This window comes from Saimiri boliviensis, chromosome X, assembly GCF_048565385.1.
Source record: "Saimiri boliviensis isolate mSaiBol1 chromosome X, mSaiBol1.pri, whole genome shotgun sequence".
NCBI classification, from domain to species: domain Eukaryota; kingdom Metazoa; phylum Chordata; class Mammalia; order Primates; family Cebidae; genus Saimiri; species Saimiri boliviensis.
Window position 1 is genome coordinate 19,000,651 of NC_133470.1, and position 17,987 is coordinate 19,018,637.

Below are 17,987 nucleotides of genomic sequence, written 5' to 3' on the forward strand. Positions count from 1 at the left end.
TGGCCTCCCAAATTCCTGAGATTACAGGGGTGAGCCACTGCCCCTGGCCTAGACCTACCCTTTTAGATTTCAAATAATAAGACTTTTCTGAGCTGCCAAGAAGTAGAGAGTAGGAAGGTGATAGGCAGATGATATAGAACAGTTGAACATTTGGTATAACCTATGGGACTACAATTTGTAAAGAACTGGGATCCTGACATAAGTGTGATTCATACTGGTGAAGTGTCCTTTGGGGTGCTGACTCTCCCTGCCTGTTTCTCTGTTAAGAGTTATCTCTTTCAACTATTTGTTCACTTTCTTCTGCAGTACCTGTCTGAAATGCACAGCCCATGCCTTTCCCTGTCTCTGTCAGTCCTTTATGAAATGATTAAAATTAGTTGGTACTTTGATAAGGATGAACTAATTGAGTAGCTACAGACAGGTAAGTTATTAGTTTGTCATACTCTATGGTGAATTCCTATCATTTTACAGCTGGGCCATCACATTATTCTCACGGAAAGAAATGGTTATCTTTTTTTTTTTTTTTTTTTTTTGGAGACAGGGTCTTGGTCTGTTTCCCAGGCTAGAGTGCAGTGGTATAGTCATGGCTCACTGCAGCCTCCACCTCCTGGGCTCAAGCAATCCTTCCACCTCAACATCCTGAGTAGCTGGGACTACAGGCATTTACTACCACATGCAGCTAATTTTTATATTTTTTGTAGAGGTGGGGTTTTGCCATGTTGCCCATGTTGGTCTTGAACTCCTGGGCTCAAGCGATCTGCTCACCTCAGCCTCCCAAAGCCCTGGGGTTACAGGAGTGAGCCACCATGCCCGGCTAATTTTTACATTTTTTGTAGAGATGGGGTTTCACCATGTTGTCCATTCTGGTCTTGAACTCCTGGGCTCAAGCGACCTGCCTGCCTTGGCCTCCCAAAGTGTTGGGATTACAGGCATGAGCCACCATGCTGGGCCTGGCTAGTTATCTTTTAGTGGTGGAAAAAAGGGAATTTTCCTGGAAAAAGAAGTATTGCCAGAGTGTGGAGTCAAGCTGAAAGAACCCCTTACTTACCATATCGAGTATTGAGTCATTTCTCATGCAAGCCGATTTTTGTTCCAGAAAACATTGGCTGAAGCTTCTTGGCTTTGACGTTTCCCTGTTTGGGTATTTTCTTGTAGATGGAGGAATTGATTGAGGGCATTCGCTGGGCCTTTATTGACATGCTAGAGAAAGAAAATGAGTGGATGGATGCAGGGACGAAAAGGAAAGCCAAAGAAAAGGTAAGGATTCCTTTTGATGAAAAAATAAGACTTTTAGCTTAATGGATTTTCATGCTTGACATTGACTCTCTGGTTGGTTTTTATATTGACTGAACTGTTGACTCTGAATGACCCCAGAGTTAGCTGTCTGCTTTTTGATGACTACATAGATTGTGTTTTGTTTTTTTTTTTCACCAGGAGGTAAGAGAAAATAAGATCTGAATTTTTCTAACTGCATTTTCAAATACCTTGCATTTTGGCCTTCTCTCCTAATTGCTGTCTGTAAGAGGCACATGGCTTGCTGCCTGGTGAATTGTGCTATAAACTATCACTGGATATGGCAGAATGCAGAGCAGTGGGGAGTCTCAGGGAGCAGCTGGAAGAAGAGCCCCTAAGACACCAAGAAGAAGAAAACCCATATTGGCCACATACCCTTCTGCTCTATGCATGATGCATGCAAATGTCCTGCGGCAAATCCTTTCCTGTAACCAAGCACATCTCGTTCCTGACCCATCATTTGCCATAAATGACCCAAATAGTGTACTTATAAACCACAGGCCAGTGTTCTACCATTGCTTAGGACTACCAAAGTATTTCCTAATAGAAGTAGACACTTGCTGGGCCTTGTTAAATGTTCTCATGCTATGCAACATGATAAGGGAATAAAGGAGAAAAGTATTGACAGCCATGCTGTTTAAAAAGTAAAAAACGGGCTGGGTTTGGTGGGTCACACCTATAATCCCAGTACTTTGGGAGGCTGAAGCGTGCAGGCAGATAACTTGAGGTCAGGAGTTTGAGACCAGCCTGGCCAACATGGTGAAACCTCATCTTTACTAAAGATACAAAACAATTAGATGGACATGGTGGCACGTGTCTGTAGTCCCAGCTAATCAGGAGGCTGAGGCAGGAGAATCACTTGAACCCAGGAGGCAGACGTTGCAGTGAGCTGAGACTGCATCACTGCACTCCAGTCTGGGTGACAGAGCGAGACTCAGTTTAAAAAAATAAGAAATAATAAAAAATAAAACAATGAAATAAAGGGACCCATCTTATATGTGAGAGATTCTGATAGAGCTGGAGCTCAAGTGGGTAGGGTGCACCTGCTAGACTCTTGACGGATGCTATTCTGCAACTGAGAGATTCTGAAATTAGGAGCATTTCTTGTCTCTAGAGAGATTTTTGAAAGCTTCCTGATTATAGCAATCACCTGGGTTGCCTGGATGCTCTGGCTTTCAGGGCCCCTTCCCAGCAAGGCCTGGGTTAATGGATCATGGACACAGGCTGAACATGTGTCACTTTAGCCAGTCTCCGGGTGATTGTTATCCCCAGACAGGTCTGGGGAAGCACCACTTAGACTCATATTGAGTCACACTGAGCACAAACATTTTTGCCTTATGGTCAGGAAACAAAGTGGGGCAGCGTTCTGGGAATGCTTAACCTTGTTGAAATGAGAACATGCAGAGGTTTAGCGAGGATATTTTCTAGCGCTTTAAACCGTTGGTACTGGAGACGGATAAACATTGCCATAGATACTTTTGTCAATAGATGTGAAAAGGCTGTTTGTTCAGTGTTTATGCTGAAGCAAGAACTGGGATGGTGGGTGGCAAGGCAGTGTGGAAGGAAGACAAAGGGTAAGTCTGATTTTTTTCGCTGTCAAAAATCTGTCAAAGCTGTCTTCAGTCACGTAAGGCACAAGCTGATGAAGGCAAGAGCACATGGGCTGTGATGGGAAACTCTCCAGATGGTAGACAACTTTCAACACCAACATATTGTTGTTTTATGAAGGCTTCATTTATTTGCTGAGCTAGCTTGTGGTATGTGGAACAGGATGTGTCTTGCCCTGGGCAATCGAGTGCTTAGCGTATTAAGGGCTTTATCCTAGCCTGACCCCACATGGACCGAAGAGATGCTTGCATGAATTAGTACAGGACCACCAGGGTGGAGGGTGTGTATGTATGCGTGTTGGGGGTAATGTGTTATGAATAGCTGGAAGCCAGGGGAATGTTCTGGGAAGTGCAGTCAGTTCTTTGAGCAGTGTGGATTGCAGTTGCCTCAGGGAGCTTTTCTGAGTTGCATAAGGGAGTGGGTGCCTCACAGTTGGACCTTCTAGGCAAGTGGCCCATGGGTCCTTCTTGAAGCAGGACTATTCTCAGTCCTTCTAATATTAGACATGTTCCTGTTTGCCTCCCGAGTTGCTCTCCAGTCTTCTATTTTATTTCAATGAGAGCTGTCAGTTTTTCTTCTAAAAGTGCTCTTTGAACACACTGCTTTCTTTGAGCTGAGTTCAACCTGCCAGGAACTCTGCTAGTTCTACGACAGGTACAAATATCAAAGGCAAATTGGATCTCACAAGGTTCCCCAACTATATCTTACATTTCAGAGTTCAGAGAAGTTTCTTTAACGAAAGGCAAGAACGAGGGATGTTGTTCAAGCGATGTCAGCAGTTCTCTGAAGTGAGTCCTTCCCTGGACCCCAGAAGATGTAAATTTTCTTTTTCAACTTTAAATGAACATGCAGTTCTGAAAATGACCTCTGGGTGGAGCCCGTGGTACTCACAAAGAACACTTGCGGCATTGAAAGCTTTTATGCAGCTTTCTACTCCGAGGTTGTTTTTGAAAAAAAAATTTTTTTTCTTGCCCTTTTCCTCTGCTGTCCTCGATTTGATTGCCTTTTAATAGTCAACAAGAAAGGAGAGGCTCTGCCTAATAATTCCTTGAATCTTAGTTGGAAATCTCTCCCTATCTTAGGGCTTTGTCTTTCTGATACCAAGTAGCCCCTGCATTAAGAAAGGATTTGCCTGCATTTGAAGTGGAGGTGAATAACTCGCCTGCTCTTCCTGGTATGACTTGGCACTGTTCTTTGGGCATGTGTTGTATGCAGTATATCACCCAGGCGGAAGATTTCTCATCAATAATAGTGCCCACACTGGGCCAATGCTGAGTCACTTGGCAACCCATTGGGAAAGCTGGAAAAATGTTCTGATTTGTGAAAGGGAGAAGCTTTTCTTTCCCTCACCATGAAGCTTTGAACTGCAGATAATTGCAGAGCCTCCTAACAAGTGTTAACCTCAACATTCCGTAGTGACTGACCTCCTGAACCGGGCAGGTACAGAAAGCTGCAGTGCTCTGAGGCCTAATACCTTGGCTTTTGAGGCTGTGACCTCGTCTCAAAATGGAAGTGTGTGGCTGTGGCTTTGTCGTACTCTTTGCTAGGGGTGATCACTGTAAAAGATAAATGAGGATGCCTCTGCTCCCGTGAAGGGTAAATTTGTTATCTCTGTCTTCCTGCCTTTTCCAGCTCATCTCTTAAGAGGTCACGAGTGGTTTTTGTATTGTGAAACCGATGGTGTAGGTTTCAAGTGGAAATTTAGTATTGTGACATAAGCATCACTTTCTGTTTAGGATTCCCTGTTCCTTGCAAGCATGTGCTTTTATTGTAAATAAACAGCAAAGGACAGGGAATCTGTTGTTTTTCCGATGACCACAACTATTGAATGAGTGTCAGTTGATAAAAGAATGATTTTAGGGGAGTCTTCTGGAGGATTTGCCCTTGCCAGATTAGAAGAGGAGGATCTCAAGGTCGCTACCTCAGGATTCTGACTGAGGCCTGGCAGGAGAGCCGTCAGATCAGGAGGAGCAACTTCCTGAGCTTGGCTTATCTATAGCTGGATTTGACTGGATAGCCAAAAGCTAGATCCCTTCAGAATTATTTGTTTGTTTGCATTCTTTGCCCCAAGGACCTAAGTTTGTCAGGTCACATCCAAAGAAAAATACCAGGATGGGTCTTACAGGATGGGACTTAGCCATAGAAGGTGCAGAGAAGTCTGATGCATGGTGCAAAGTCTATTGTCATTTGACTCCCACACACAGGCTTTGGGTGGGAGAGTTTTCTGGCAGAGGGCGAAGCAGAGGTATAGCTCACTTCTTTGGCTTTGTTTCTAAGCTCCACCAGTGCTAGGTACTGGAATTCCCCCAGGTATAAGGTCAGTGCCCTGCTTATATCCTGAGCCTGGTGGTTTTCAAGGTGTGGCTCCAGACCAGTAGCAGCATTGGCACCTGGAAATTCATTAGAGATGCAAATTCTTGCATCCCCACCTGCTGAGCTGTGGGAGTTGGGCTCAGGGCTTTGTGTTTTGCCTGGTGATTCTGCTGCATGAAAAAGATTGGGAACCCCTGCCTTGTCCTTGCCACTTCACGGCACACCTGCCTGACGTCCAACTGCGGCCTCCTGTGTGTTGGCCAGGAGCATCCTCTCCCTGCTACTGCCTGCTTTGCTACCCATAAAGAGGGCCCACAGGATGGGGAATGACCACAGCTGCCTCAGAAGTCCTTACCCAGCAGTTGATGGGAGTGGCTGTGTGTGGCCCCGCTCCCTCATCCCCCCAGTATGTGTTCAACGTGGGCTCGGGGAGCTTTTCCAGTGGGCTAGAGCTATTATACTAGCTAAGATAATCTTTGCGGACTGCCTTTCTTTCTCTACTTGCTTCCTCTTTCTCCTACCGGTGTTTCTTTTGCTGCCCAAGTCAACTGCTCGCATTTGAATCCTTGTCTTGGAGTCTATCCATGCTGGTCTATCAGTCAGTGTCCCTGGTGAGCCCTGGAGTGGATGCCAGGAGCAGGGTGACTGCATTCTTGAGCATTAATGCAAATATGCAAGACTCTGTAACTGGAAAGGGCAGGAAGCAGTTTGAGGAAAGCCCTTCCCTTTCTTTTCTCCTACAAAACAACTGAAAATGAACAGTGAGGTCAAGCAGGAGTGAAGGTACCAAGGGGAAGTGACGGCCAGATGCGGAGTTGGGATTAGTAAGAAAGGAGCCCCTTCTCTCTGGCTTCATGTCTCTCAGTCTCTCTCACACACATGCAGGCCAAGATGGCGGCCTTCGTACTTGGATCTCTTTCCTCTCACTGGCCTCAACAGGAAGTACAGTATAGACGTCAGGAGTATAGACAGGAGAGAGAGTGCCTCGTTTCCAAGCCAGTTTCTACAATGTAGTGGCTGTATGACCCTTTGAAAATTACTTAACCACTTCTACCCTCAGTTTTCACCTCTGTAAACTGGGGAGATTGGTCCCTATTTCAGAAGATTTTTTTAAAAGAGCCAGTGTGCCTAAAGTTCTTAGAAGAATGCCTGGAGTGTGAGAAACGCTCCCCAAGTTGTCAGCCATTTGGTCCAAACTGCTGTGCCTCTGGGAGGGGGAGGCTTTGGCTGGACCAGCTGGTGAGAGGAGGGGTCATTGTGAGCAGCCCCGCTGAGAAGGTATTGAGGGGGTGCATTGCTTTTCTCTGGATTTTGTGGTTTTGAACAAATTCGGAATTGTCATTGTGATACGTATTTTAAACACAAAAGTAAATATCTTGTGTAAGTGGGAGTTTGATGCATATGTTTGTTTATTTTTTTCAAGTTAAGGCCTCACTCTGTTGCCCAGGCTGGAGTACAGTGTCGCAATCATAGCTCACTGCAGCCTTAAACTCCTAGGCTCACGCGATCCACCCACCTTAGCCTCCTGAGTACCTGGAACTATAGGTGTATGCTCCCACATCCAGCTAAGTGGTTTGTTTAAAACATTTTTTTTTTCTTTTGTAGAGATGGGGTCTCACTTTGTTGTCCAGGCTGGTCTCAAACTCTTGGCCTCAAATGATCTGCCGGCTGCAGCCTCCTAAAGTTCTGGGATTACAGTGGGAGCCACTGCCACACCCAGCCAACATATGTTTATTAAAGGCACAGTACATGTGATTTCTTACTGGAGTGAGTTTCCATGCTCTAGAGTCTCATGTAAATGTCATTTAGGGGGATGCTTTAGGTCATTCATTCTCAAACTTGAGCATGCATCAGTACCATCTGAAGGGCTTGTTAAAACACCGGTTGCCAGCCCTACGCCTAGAGTTTCTGATTTAGTAGGGCTGAAGTGGAGCCTGGATTTTTGCATTTCTGACAAGTTCTCGGGCGATACTGATGCTGCTGGTCTGGGGAGGATGCTTTGAGAACTCTAGGTGATTACAAGTGAAAAATTCCCTTATGCCAAACTTGTATTAATAGAAGGGTCTAATGTTTGTTAAGTGGCTGTCTTAGCTCTTACTGGAGTCCCCTTTTCACCATTTTTCACAGGTGGGTCCCCTGAGTGAGTACTAGGACACCTAGAACCCAGCCAGGCCACCTGCTCTACTGTTGCTCTCTCTGCTAAAGAGCCCTTTTTGAGGAACAACCAAAGGCTCTTTCTTGGTCATTTCTGCCCCTTGACTCCACATCTGTCCCTGAGAACTACCCAGGTTAAGGTTTCCACATAAAAGCCCTTCCAACATTTGAAGATGTTTAAATGTCTCCCTCCCTCCCTTTCTCCCTTTCTTTCTTTCTTTTTTTTCTTTCTCTCTCTGTTTCTTTTTCTCTTTCTTCTTTCTCTTTCTCTTTCCTTCTTTCTTACTTTCTCTTTTTTCTTTCTTTCATTTTCTTTTCTTTTCACCTCCCTCCCTCCCTCCCTTCTTTCCTTCCTTCCTTTCTCTTTCCTTCCTTCCTTTCTTTCTTTGTTTCTTTCTTTCTTTCTTCCTTTCTTTCCTTGCCTGCTTGCTTGCTGGAGTCTGGCGCTATGGCCCAGGCTGGAGTGCAGTGGTGCAATCTCAGCTCACTGCAACCTCTGCCTCCCAAGTTTAAGAGATTCTCCTGCCTGACCCTCCTGGGTAGCTGGGACTGCAGGCGCGTGCCGCCATGCCTGGCTAATTTTTGTATTTTTAGTAGAGATGGGGTTTTGCTGTATTGGCCAGGCTGGTATTGAGCTCCTGAACTTAAGTGATCCACCTGCCTCGGCCTTCCAAAGTGCTGCGATTATAGGCGTGAGCTACTGTGCCTGGCTGCTTTTCTATTTCAGATAAAACATCTTTAGTGTTTCTCATATTAAATTAACATTACATACAGACAGACTGGATGTTCTAAATGCTTCACAAACATTAGCTACTTCAGTGCTTTAATATCTATAGAAGGTAGGTCCTTTTTTTTTTTTAAATACAGATGAGGAAACTGAAGCACAGAGAGGGTGAGCAAACTTACCCAAGGTCACTTAGCTGGTAGGTGGAAGAGCTGGGATTCCCTCCCTGGCAGTCTTGTTTTACAGTCTGTGCTTTTATACGCAATGCCAGTGGGTCTCAAAGTGTGGTCCCCAGCCCAGAAGCATCGCCATCACCTAGGACTAGCTAGAAATGCAGATTCTTGGCTCTAGCTCATCAACTCTGGGAGAGGCCCCAGGAATCTGCATTTTAATAAGTCCTCCTGGTGATTCTGAGGCAGCCCAAGGACTAGAACCACTCCTCTAAGCACAGCACAATAGAAATATTATTACTGCCTTTGTTTTGCATACAAATTATATTAAGAAATCTAAAGTTTATATTATAGCTGTCTTTTCCCCTCTGCCATTCACTGTTGGCTCATAACAAACTTCTAGGCAGTTAATTTCTAGGTCTTTTTTCCCCTCACAGGAACAGTTGTTAAGCACTGTTGCTCTAGTCCTAAACTTGGCATTAAAAAAAATCCTCATCCCAGAACTTCACATTTATTCTCATTAAAATCCATTGAGTTGTTTTGGTTCGTGGCTCTGACTTTCAAAAAATATATTTCTGGACCTTCTACACATTTATTATTGTTTTAAAAATCTGTGCTTGTTAAAAAAATCTGGAAACTAAAGTGCAACAGTAGAAAGAGAAAAAATGTTCTAGTTTCATCATCCAGACATAACCGCTGCTAACATTTTGATGTATTACTTTGATTTTTTTCCCATATGTAGGCTGTGAAAGGCATTCTTGCACAATGCTGTGTATATGAATTTGAGTTCTTTTTTCTCTTAACGTTTATTATAAGCATTTCTTGTATTATTGCATATTCTTCATGCAAGTATATTCACTATTGGCTGGGCGTGGTGGCTCATACTTGTAATCCCAGCACTTTGGGAGGCCAAGGCAGATGGATCACTTGAGGTCAGGAGTTCGAGACCAGCCTGGCCAATGTGGTGAAACCTCATCTCTACTAAAAATACACAGAATTGGCTGGGCATGGTGGTGGGCACCTGTAATCCCAGCTACTTGGGAGGCTGAGGCAGGAGAGTTGCTTGAACCCAGGAGGTAGAGGTTGCAGTGATCTGAGATCTTGCCATTGTACTCCAGCCTGGGCAACAGAGTGAGACTATCTCAGAAAAAAATAACAGAATATTCACTATTATTACATATTCTTCTAGTGGTGGCACAGGAGATGCTACTTCAATATTTCTCTATAGTTGCATATTTAGGTTGTGGTGTTATAGATATTATTATGGTAAGTATCTCTTGCATAATGCCTTCTCCCTAGATTTAGGATTTATTCCTTAGAATGGCATCTCAGACAACCTTTAAAAATGTCAACTCTTTCCTTCAGTAGTATATCAACTGCTGTTTCTATATCATTCATAAGTTGATAAGTTTGTTTTTTGGTTTTATTATTTTGGGGGGATTATTAATGGGCATGTTCAAAAAATGGAACTGGAATCAGCCAATTTGCTCATCCTTTGGAGATGCCCTTCCAGATTCATCTGTGGAACAGAAATATTCACGGAGAAACTTCTCAGTGCTGAGTCTTTTGTTAGGGGCCAATCAATTCACTAACGAATAGATTTTTGGTCTAGTCATTCTATTTTGGATAAGCTCCATGAAACTGTCTTTTAAATTCTCCATTTTGCCTGCAAGGAGACCATGAGATATTTAGCAATGCCTTGATATCATCCAGTTATACTGTATTTAGGGAATTATTTAATTTACCAGTGTACTGTTCTATTTAAAATATGAAAACCTGAGGAAATGAACAAAGCTTCACTGGGTTCTCATTTTTCCGAAATTCCATGTTACCTAAGTGCAGATTATATCATTCTGTGAAAATAACCAGCTGTTCAGACCAGCAAATCAGATATCTCAGTCTTTTCTCTTAGCCCACTTGGAAGCACAAATCTTGGTGCCTCTTTCTACCAGCTTTCAAATTTATACCATTTCTGTTTTAGTTATCCTCCCTTAGCTTCTCATCCTTAAACATTTTTTTAAATGGAGGTGAAATTCATCTAATGTAAAACTACCTATTTTAAATGGAACAGTTCTCAGTTAGAAGAAATAAGCTCTCATGCACAATAGCAGATGATAGTGACTACAGTTAGCAACAGGATATCGTATATTCCAAAGCAGCTGGAAGAAAGGACTTGACATGTTACCAACACATAGAAATAATAAATACTCAAAGTGATGGGCACTTCAGATACCCTTGACTTGATCATTACACATTCTGTGCATGTAAAAAATACTCATATGTTCCCTGTAAGTATGTACAAATATTATGTATCAATAAAAGAAAAAAAATAAAGTGAGCAGTTCAGGGGCACTTAGAACATTCACAGTGTTGTGTGATCACCACCTCTATCCAGTTCCAAAGCATTTTCATCACTCCCAAAGGAACCTTTGTACCCATCAGGCAGTCATTCCCCATTCCCCACTCTGCCAGCCCCTGGCAACTACCAATCTGCTTTTTGTTTCTATGGATTCATATATGTTGGATATTTCCCATGAATGAGATCGTGCAACAGTGCAATCTTTTGTGAGTGGCTTCTTTCACTTAGCATAATGTCTTTGAGACTCATCCACTTCCTAGCATGTGTCTTCTCATTTGGTTTAATCAGCTTCCCCATTAATAGTCTTGGAAAAAGAACAGCAGAATAAACCCGTGTAGCATTTCTGATAGTGAGGTCTTTCCTGTCTTCTCTGAACTTTTTGCAGTAGCATCGTAGTGTTTACTTATAGCTGAAAAACTATCCCCCAGATATATGTTGCTAAATTGAAGCAACCACTCTTAGGGAAAGAAGTATGTCTTAAGGCTTCATTTTTGCATTTTCAGAACCTAATGTGGTTCTGACACTCCATTCTTTGACAACTGGCCAGACCTTAGTAAGAACCATGGCTCTACCGAACACTAGCTATGGGACCATAGGCAAGATGCATGATTTTGGGGGCCTCAGTTTCCTCACTCATGAAATGGGGACAAATATTTTGTCCCCATTTTTACTGAGTGGGACAATTAAACAATATATGTGCAGTGGCTAGCAGAGAGTAAGTGCTCAGTATTAGTAAGATGACATGTTCATTTTTTTCTAAGTTTCCTCTTATTACCTCCCTCACTAAATAACGTGCTCCATTATGCTCTCTTAAAATTGGGAATGAAAAAGTGATGCCAATTACATTGTTTTCTTTGGGGCAGAGGTACAAAATAGAATTTTATTAGCTTTGACTCTAATATTTATAAATATTTTTATGGAAATTTAAAAATATACACAAAAATGTACATAACAAATCTCCATATACTTATCACCCAGACTCAACAGTAATATTTTGTCATGCTGATTTCATCTATGCTCCACCCCATCTGTTTTTATGCTTGAGAATTTTAAAGCTAATTCCATCTATGAAATCCTTTTACTATGATTCCATCTATGACATCATTTTACTATAAATATTTAATTATGTATCTCCAACAGGTAAGGAATTTAAAAAACCTAACTATAATACCATTGACATACTTGACAATATTAACAAAAGTTCCTTATTAATTAGCATCCGATCTATGTGCAGTTTTCTATAATTATCTCAAAATTGTTTGCTTTTTTTAAAGAAACGGTTTATTTGAATTAATATCCAGACAAGATCTACATATTGCAGTTAATAGATACATCTTTTAAAGCTTTTAAAATTTTAAGAGTACTCTCTCTCAACCCGTGAAATTTATTTATTAAAGAAATTGGGTCATTTGTCTGGTAGAATTTTCAGCAATCTTGTTTTGCTGTTTATTTCCTAATGTTGCCTTTTAACATGTTGTTCTGTCCCTTACATTTTTCGTAACTTGGCAGTTCTGTCTAGAGGTTTGATTAGATTCAGGTTCAATTTTCTTTGTGCAGGAAGACTTCATAGGCAGTGCTGTGAGCTTCCTGTTGCATCTGTCTAGAAGCTCACAATGCCACGTTCCCCTGCTTCCAAAGTCAAGGGTGATCTGTGTGTTCAGGTGTTGTCAGCCTCATCCTTTCATTTGAACTTTGTTGCTAACTGTCCTGCAGCCATCCTCTTTCTTGACTGCATATTAGAATCACCTGGAAAATTTTTTTTTTTTAAATTCTGAGGCTCAGGCCACACCCCTTATGAACATCAGACTCTGGGAGTTGGACACAGGCATTTTCTAAAGTTACCCAGGAGGGGCTGGGTGCAGAGGCTCATGCCTGTAATCCCAGCACTTTGGAAGGCCGAGGTAAACAGATAACTTGAAGTCAGGAGTTTGAGACCAGCCTGGCCAACATGGTGAAATCCCATCTCTACTAAAAATAAAAAAAATTAGCTGGGCATAGTGTCCTGCACCTGTAATCCCAGCTACTCAGGAGGCTGAGACAGGACACTTGCTTGAATCTGGGAGGTGGAGGTTCAGTGAGCCAAGATCATGCCACTGCACTCCAGCCTGGGTGATAGAGCAAGACTCTGTCTCCAAAAAAGAAAAAAAGTTACCCAGGGGGTACAAATGTGCAGCTAGGGTTGTAACCACTGACTTAATTGTTTTAGTGGTCATTGATAATATTTCCTTGATTCATATTCCTTTCGGTGTTACAATATTTGATTTTCACATTCTATCATTCTTTTTGCATTTATTAGCTAGGCACTTGCTATAAAAAAGGATTTTCCCTCAACCACTTGAATACTCTGACATATAGCTTATACAGGAAAGACAACATAAATGGCTATCTTTTCTCTTGATTAATTTTCACAAGTTGGTGCCTTAAGCACCTGCAAGGTGCCAAAATAGTTTTCTTTGTGGTAACACAAACTCAGGGAATCTTTTGTATTTGATGTGTTTAAATTTATTATGATCATCATTCTTTGAAACTCAAATTGTTCGATCTTGGCCAATGTGGGGTTCTTCCTTTAGTGAATTTTGACATGACCCTAGTTGTTTGTGAAAGCATCTTTGCTTCCTTGCACAAGATATTTGCTTTAATGTTTAACTTCTATTTAATCATAAGCTGTTTTGAGCAATTTATAAATCAGTGCCTTAATTAGTTCTCCCACCAATGAGCAACGTACTAATTTTTTTCTCATGGGGAAAGGGTGGCACCTTACCAACTAGAAACACAGCATTTCGTTAATGAGCAAATTTGCAGAAATGCCTGTTAGAGACTGATGTAAACTATCTCTTGTAAGGGGCACTAGCTTATATCAATAGAAACACATGTAATATATACTCTATGGATTTTGAAAACCTCTGCAATGTTGCATTTTCAGTGTTGATCATCAAGAATACAAATATGTATATAAAAAATACATAACCATGCCATACATTTTGAAAAACAAATAATGCTAGTGTCAAGGAGTATAACTAATTTCAAATTTGTGGAACAGTGGGACTGTATTAAAAGATGAGGCTGAGCATGATGGCTCATATCTGTAATCTCAGCACTTTGGGAGGCCAAGGCAGGTGGATCACTTGAGGCCAGGAGTTTGAAAACAGCCTGGCCAACATGGTGAAATCCCATCTCTACTAAAAATACAAACATTAGCCAGGCGTGGTGGTGCATGCCTGAATCCCAGCTACTCAGGAGGCTGAGGCAGGAGAATCGCTTGAACCCAGGAGGCAGAGGTTGCAGTTTGCTGAGATTGTGCCACTGCACTCCAGCCTGGGCGACAGAGTAAGACTCCATCTCCAAAATAAATAAATAAAATAAAAAAGATGAAACTTGTAATAGTAAATAATTAAAAATTCTAACAATATCAGCAAGTGGTAATAGTTTAAATATGCACTGTAAAAGTGTTTCTTTTATTTTTAATTTTATTAATTTTACTTCAGGTGCATACTATATCTGGTATTTCTCCCCATGTTTAAGGGTATGTTAGGGATTATTTTGGGTTAAGAGACTGGTTGTCTGTGGAACTTTGAAAGCAGATGGGAAATGCCACAATAGCCTCAGGATAAAATTCTAGAGACCCAAAAGCAGAGATGCTTGTTAAGAATTGTGGAGGATATTTATTACTTTTATTCATGGCATGAGTGGTGGTGAGTTAATGACTGTCTCTTGTTGTTGTTTTTTTAATATCCAAATCCAAATCCAAATTGAGTATGTAAGGAATTCACTTAAAAATACACATTTAGTTTGGTTTAAGAAAAATAATCAGTTTTGATATATTGATTTTTAATTGTATGGGGAAAGAGTCCATTAGGAATGTTCAAGTTTTCTGTGTATATTTTGTGTTGCTCATTCTCTTTGGCCCAAGATGAAACTAATAGCCACAATGTGTCTGCTTCTGTGCTATCTCTGGGGTTGTGTCTGCTGCTGTCAGCTGCTCCCTTGTTATCTGGCTGCTTGTCCTGCTCAGTCAGTTGTATAGGAATGTCAGTTCCATTAATAACCCCATGGCTGGACAGGCAGATAGTGGAAAATGGGTGAAGAGAGAGAAATTGTATTTAACCCAGTGTTCTGTGTTGTCATTTTTGAGACCCTAGCATAGCTGGGTAAAGGCAAGCTGAGGGCATGACAGCAAATCCATTTCTGACAGAATCTCACATACAAACTGGAGAAACAGACCAATACCAAGAGAAGAAAAGGTAAAATAAACTGGGGAAAAAAAGGTAAAGATTTGGGGTTGGAAAAGTCAGAGGAAGCAGTGTTAGGAAGAAATGGCATGACCAAGTATTCTGACAGAGGTACTGTCAGCTTTGTAAAATAAATTTAATTTTGATTTTAAATACCATCATTCTTGGTGTTTCAAAGGAAAAAAATTCATTTGTAAAAAATGAAGTTTATGTAAGGATTGCTCATAGAAGATTTTGGAGTTTTGTGCTATGTGTTGCTGTTGTTGTTGTTGTTGTTGTTCTGGATCAGTGAAAGGCCCAAATAACAGAGTAGGTTTTACTTTTTTTCATGTAGGTAGAATGACTCAGTTACTGTAATTGTCTGTGTTTTTGTTATCTATTGCTGCATAACAAATTACCCCAAAAACTTACTGGCTTAAAACAAGTATTTTATTATTTCCTATGATTCTGTGGCTTGGCTGGGCTCAGCTGGGTGGCTCTTTTGCTGGTTTCACCTGGAGTCCCTTATGCAGTTGCAGTCAGATGGTGGCTGTGGCTAGATGTCCAAGGTGGCTTCTCCAAACATGTGTCTGGCACCTCAGTGTTCCGCATGTGGCTTTCTCAACAGGATGTGGTGGTACTCCTACAAGGTAGCTAAGGGTGCTGAGAGGAGAAATCAGGGGCTGCTGGTCCTCTTGAGGTCTGTTCTCCGAAGTCCCAGAATATTTCTTGGGCAATATTTTCTTGGTCAAAGCCAGGGATAGGGTCAGTCCTTATCCAAGGTCAGGAGAAATAGGCTTTGTCTCTTGATATGAGATGCAGTATGTGCACACAGGGAGGGGAGGAGTTATTTGCTGCCATCTTTGGAAACTACCTGCGTATAATCAGCACCCTTCAGCTCTCTCATCTGTGTTTAGTTTTTTCTTTGATTATATTAGAGAAGTTTTAACTATCTTCACCTCCTCCTTCAGCATCTCACCACTGAATGTCATTACATTTTAAAATTATTTTTAAGTGACAAATAATAATTGTATATATATTTTTGGGGTATAATGTGATGTTTCGATGTATGTATGCATTATAGAAAGATTCAGTCAAGCTACTTAACATGTCCATCACCTTACCAACTTATTTTTTTGGGTGAGAAAATTAAAAATCTATGATTTTTGATTGAAATATATAACACATTATTATTAACTGTGGTCACCATGCAGTACAATTGTTTACTAAAACGTATTCTTCCAGTCTGACTGAAATTTTGTGCCTTTTGATCAAAATCTTCCCTTTCCCTATCTTACCCCCTCCCCTCAGCCTTTGGTAACCACCTTTCTACTCTCTGTTTCTGTGAGAACAACTTTTTAAGATTCCACATATAAGTGAGATTATATAGTATTTGTCTTTCTGTGCTTTGCTTACTTCACTTAGCATATATATTTTTTTCTATTTTTCTGTTTGGTTGATGAAGATATTTTTCATTATTGACTGAATTATTTTTTCTGCTTAGCTCAAGACCATTGTATACATCAACTCACAGAAGTATTTCAGTAAGCCTAATCATTGTTGAACTGTAATGGGGAAAGGATTCAGCCTTGGGACATGTGACCTTTCTGTACAGGTGTAAGAAATTCCTACTAGGTTTTAGGGCCAAAAACTGGACTAGATGTGAGGGACCCTAGTAGGCAAATCATTTTCCAGTTTTATATTTGAGTTTCTTAGTAAATTTTACTTTCCACTATAGACACCCCCTCCACTGACTTAGGCAGTCTGGTATGGCATAACCAAAGACACAGCATCAGAAAGGCAATGCTCCACTCTGTCTTTCCTTAGCTAAGGTGAAGGGGACAGATCTGCCACCCTGGTATATTCTGGTGTTCTGGCATTGGTAGTCATAGTGAAGGCTCATGAGAGCTTCCTCACAGAGGTTTGTAAGGATTAGAACTCAGTGGAATGGACCTGTCCCAGAGCAGAGTGGAGCCGAGGACAATAGTGAGATTGCACTCTTTAGGGCCACAGAACAGAAACTTTACTCAACTCTGATGTTAAGCTATGAAGCTAGTTTTCAAGTTTATGGAACAATTCAGCTTGTTCTTCCAGGCTTTTGAAAATGAAAGTTAAGGCTGGGCATGGTGGCTCACGCCTGTAATCCCAGCACTTTGGGAGGCTGAGGCGGGTGGATCACTGGAGGTCAGGAGTTCAAGATCAGCCTGGCCAACATGGCAAAATCCCATCTCTACTAAAAATACAAACATTATCCAGGCATGGTGGCACCTGTCTGTAATTCCAGCTACTTGGGAGGCTGAGGCAGGAGAATCGCTTGAACCAGGGAAGAGGAGGCTGCAGTGAGCCAAGATCGCTCTGTCATACTCCATTCTGAGTGACAAGAGTTGAGAGTCCATCTCAAAAAAAAAAAAAAAGAAAAAAAAAAAGAAAAAGTAAAAGAAAATGAAGGTTAAGTTTTTTTGGCAAAGTGATTTGTATAGATCTGTAATACATCATGTTCTAATGAGGTCCAATGAGTTGTTTTAAGTAATTTCTAATTTCCATTAAAAATGATTCATGAAAAAATAAGCTTATCAGTGAGAGAGAGAAAGAGCACTTTTGAAATGAGAAAAATTGACAGGATAGAAAAGGAGAAAGTCTCTTTTCTCTTTTCTTCCCAATCCACCATCCCCATCATTGGTTACTTATTTGAGTATACTCAATCAGCATCTAATGAGAATGAGAGCATTGTGGGATGCCATGTAACCTTTCAAGTAGGAGTTGGAAGCTCTTACAAAGTTGCTAGCCTGGTGTCACCTCAGATCCGAGTCATTAATAGAAAGAAAAAAGAAAAGAAAAAAACAATGAATAAACTCTTACTCAGATGATTTGAATGAGCAACCAAGTTTGAGAAGCAGAGCCTTACTGGAGTGGTGCTTCTGCAACTTGAATGTACATGCAGATCTCCTGGGACCTGGTTAAAAATGTAGATTCTTAATAAGTTTGGAGTGGAGCCTGAGAGTCTACATTTCTAACAAGCTCCCAATCGAGGCTCATGCTGATGGACCATTGACTATGGACCATACTTTGAGACTGTAGAGCAGGGGGCAGCAAACTTTTCACATATGAAGGCCTGAGAGTGAATATATAGGGCTTTGCAGGTCATGTGGTCTCTGTTG

At 41.4% G+C, this 17,987-nt stretch overlaps 1 protein-coding gene across 1 annotated transcript in view; it reads left to right on the forward strand.

Moving 5' to 3' along the window:
• Positions 1–17,987, forward strand: part of PHEX (phosphate regulating endopeptidase X-linked) — a 220,919-nt gene that overhangs the window by 108,762 nt on the left and 94,170 nt on the right. The window contains exon 12 of the mRNA XM_003924097.4: positions 1,156–1,257. Coding sequence (XP_003924146.1) covers positions 1,156–1,257 — 102 coding nt within the window. The remainder of the gene's footprint in view (positions 1–1,155; positions 1,258–17,987) is intronic.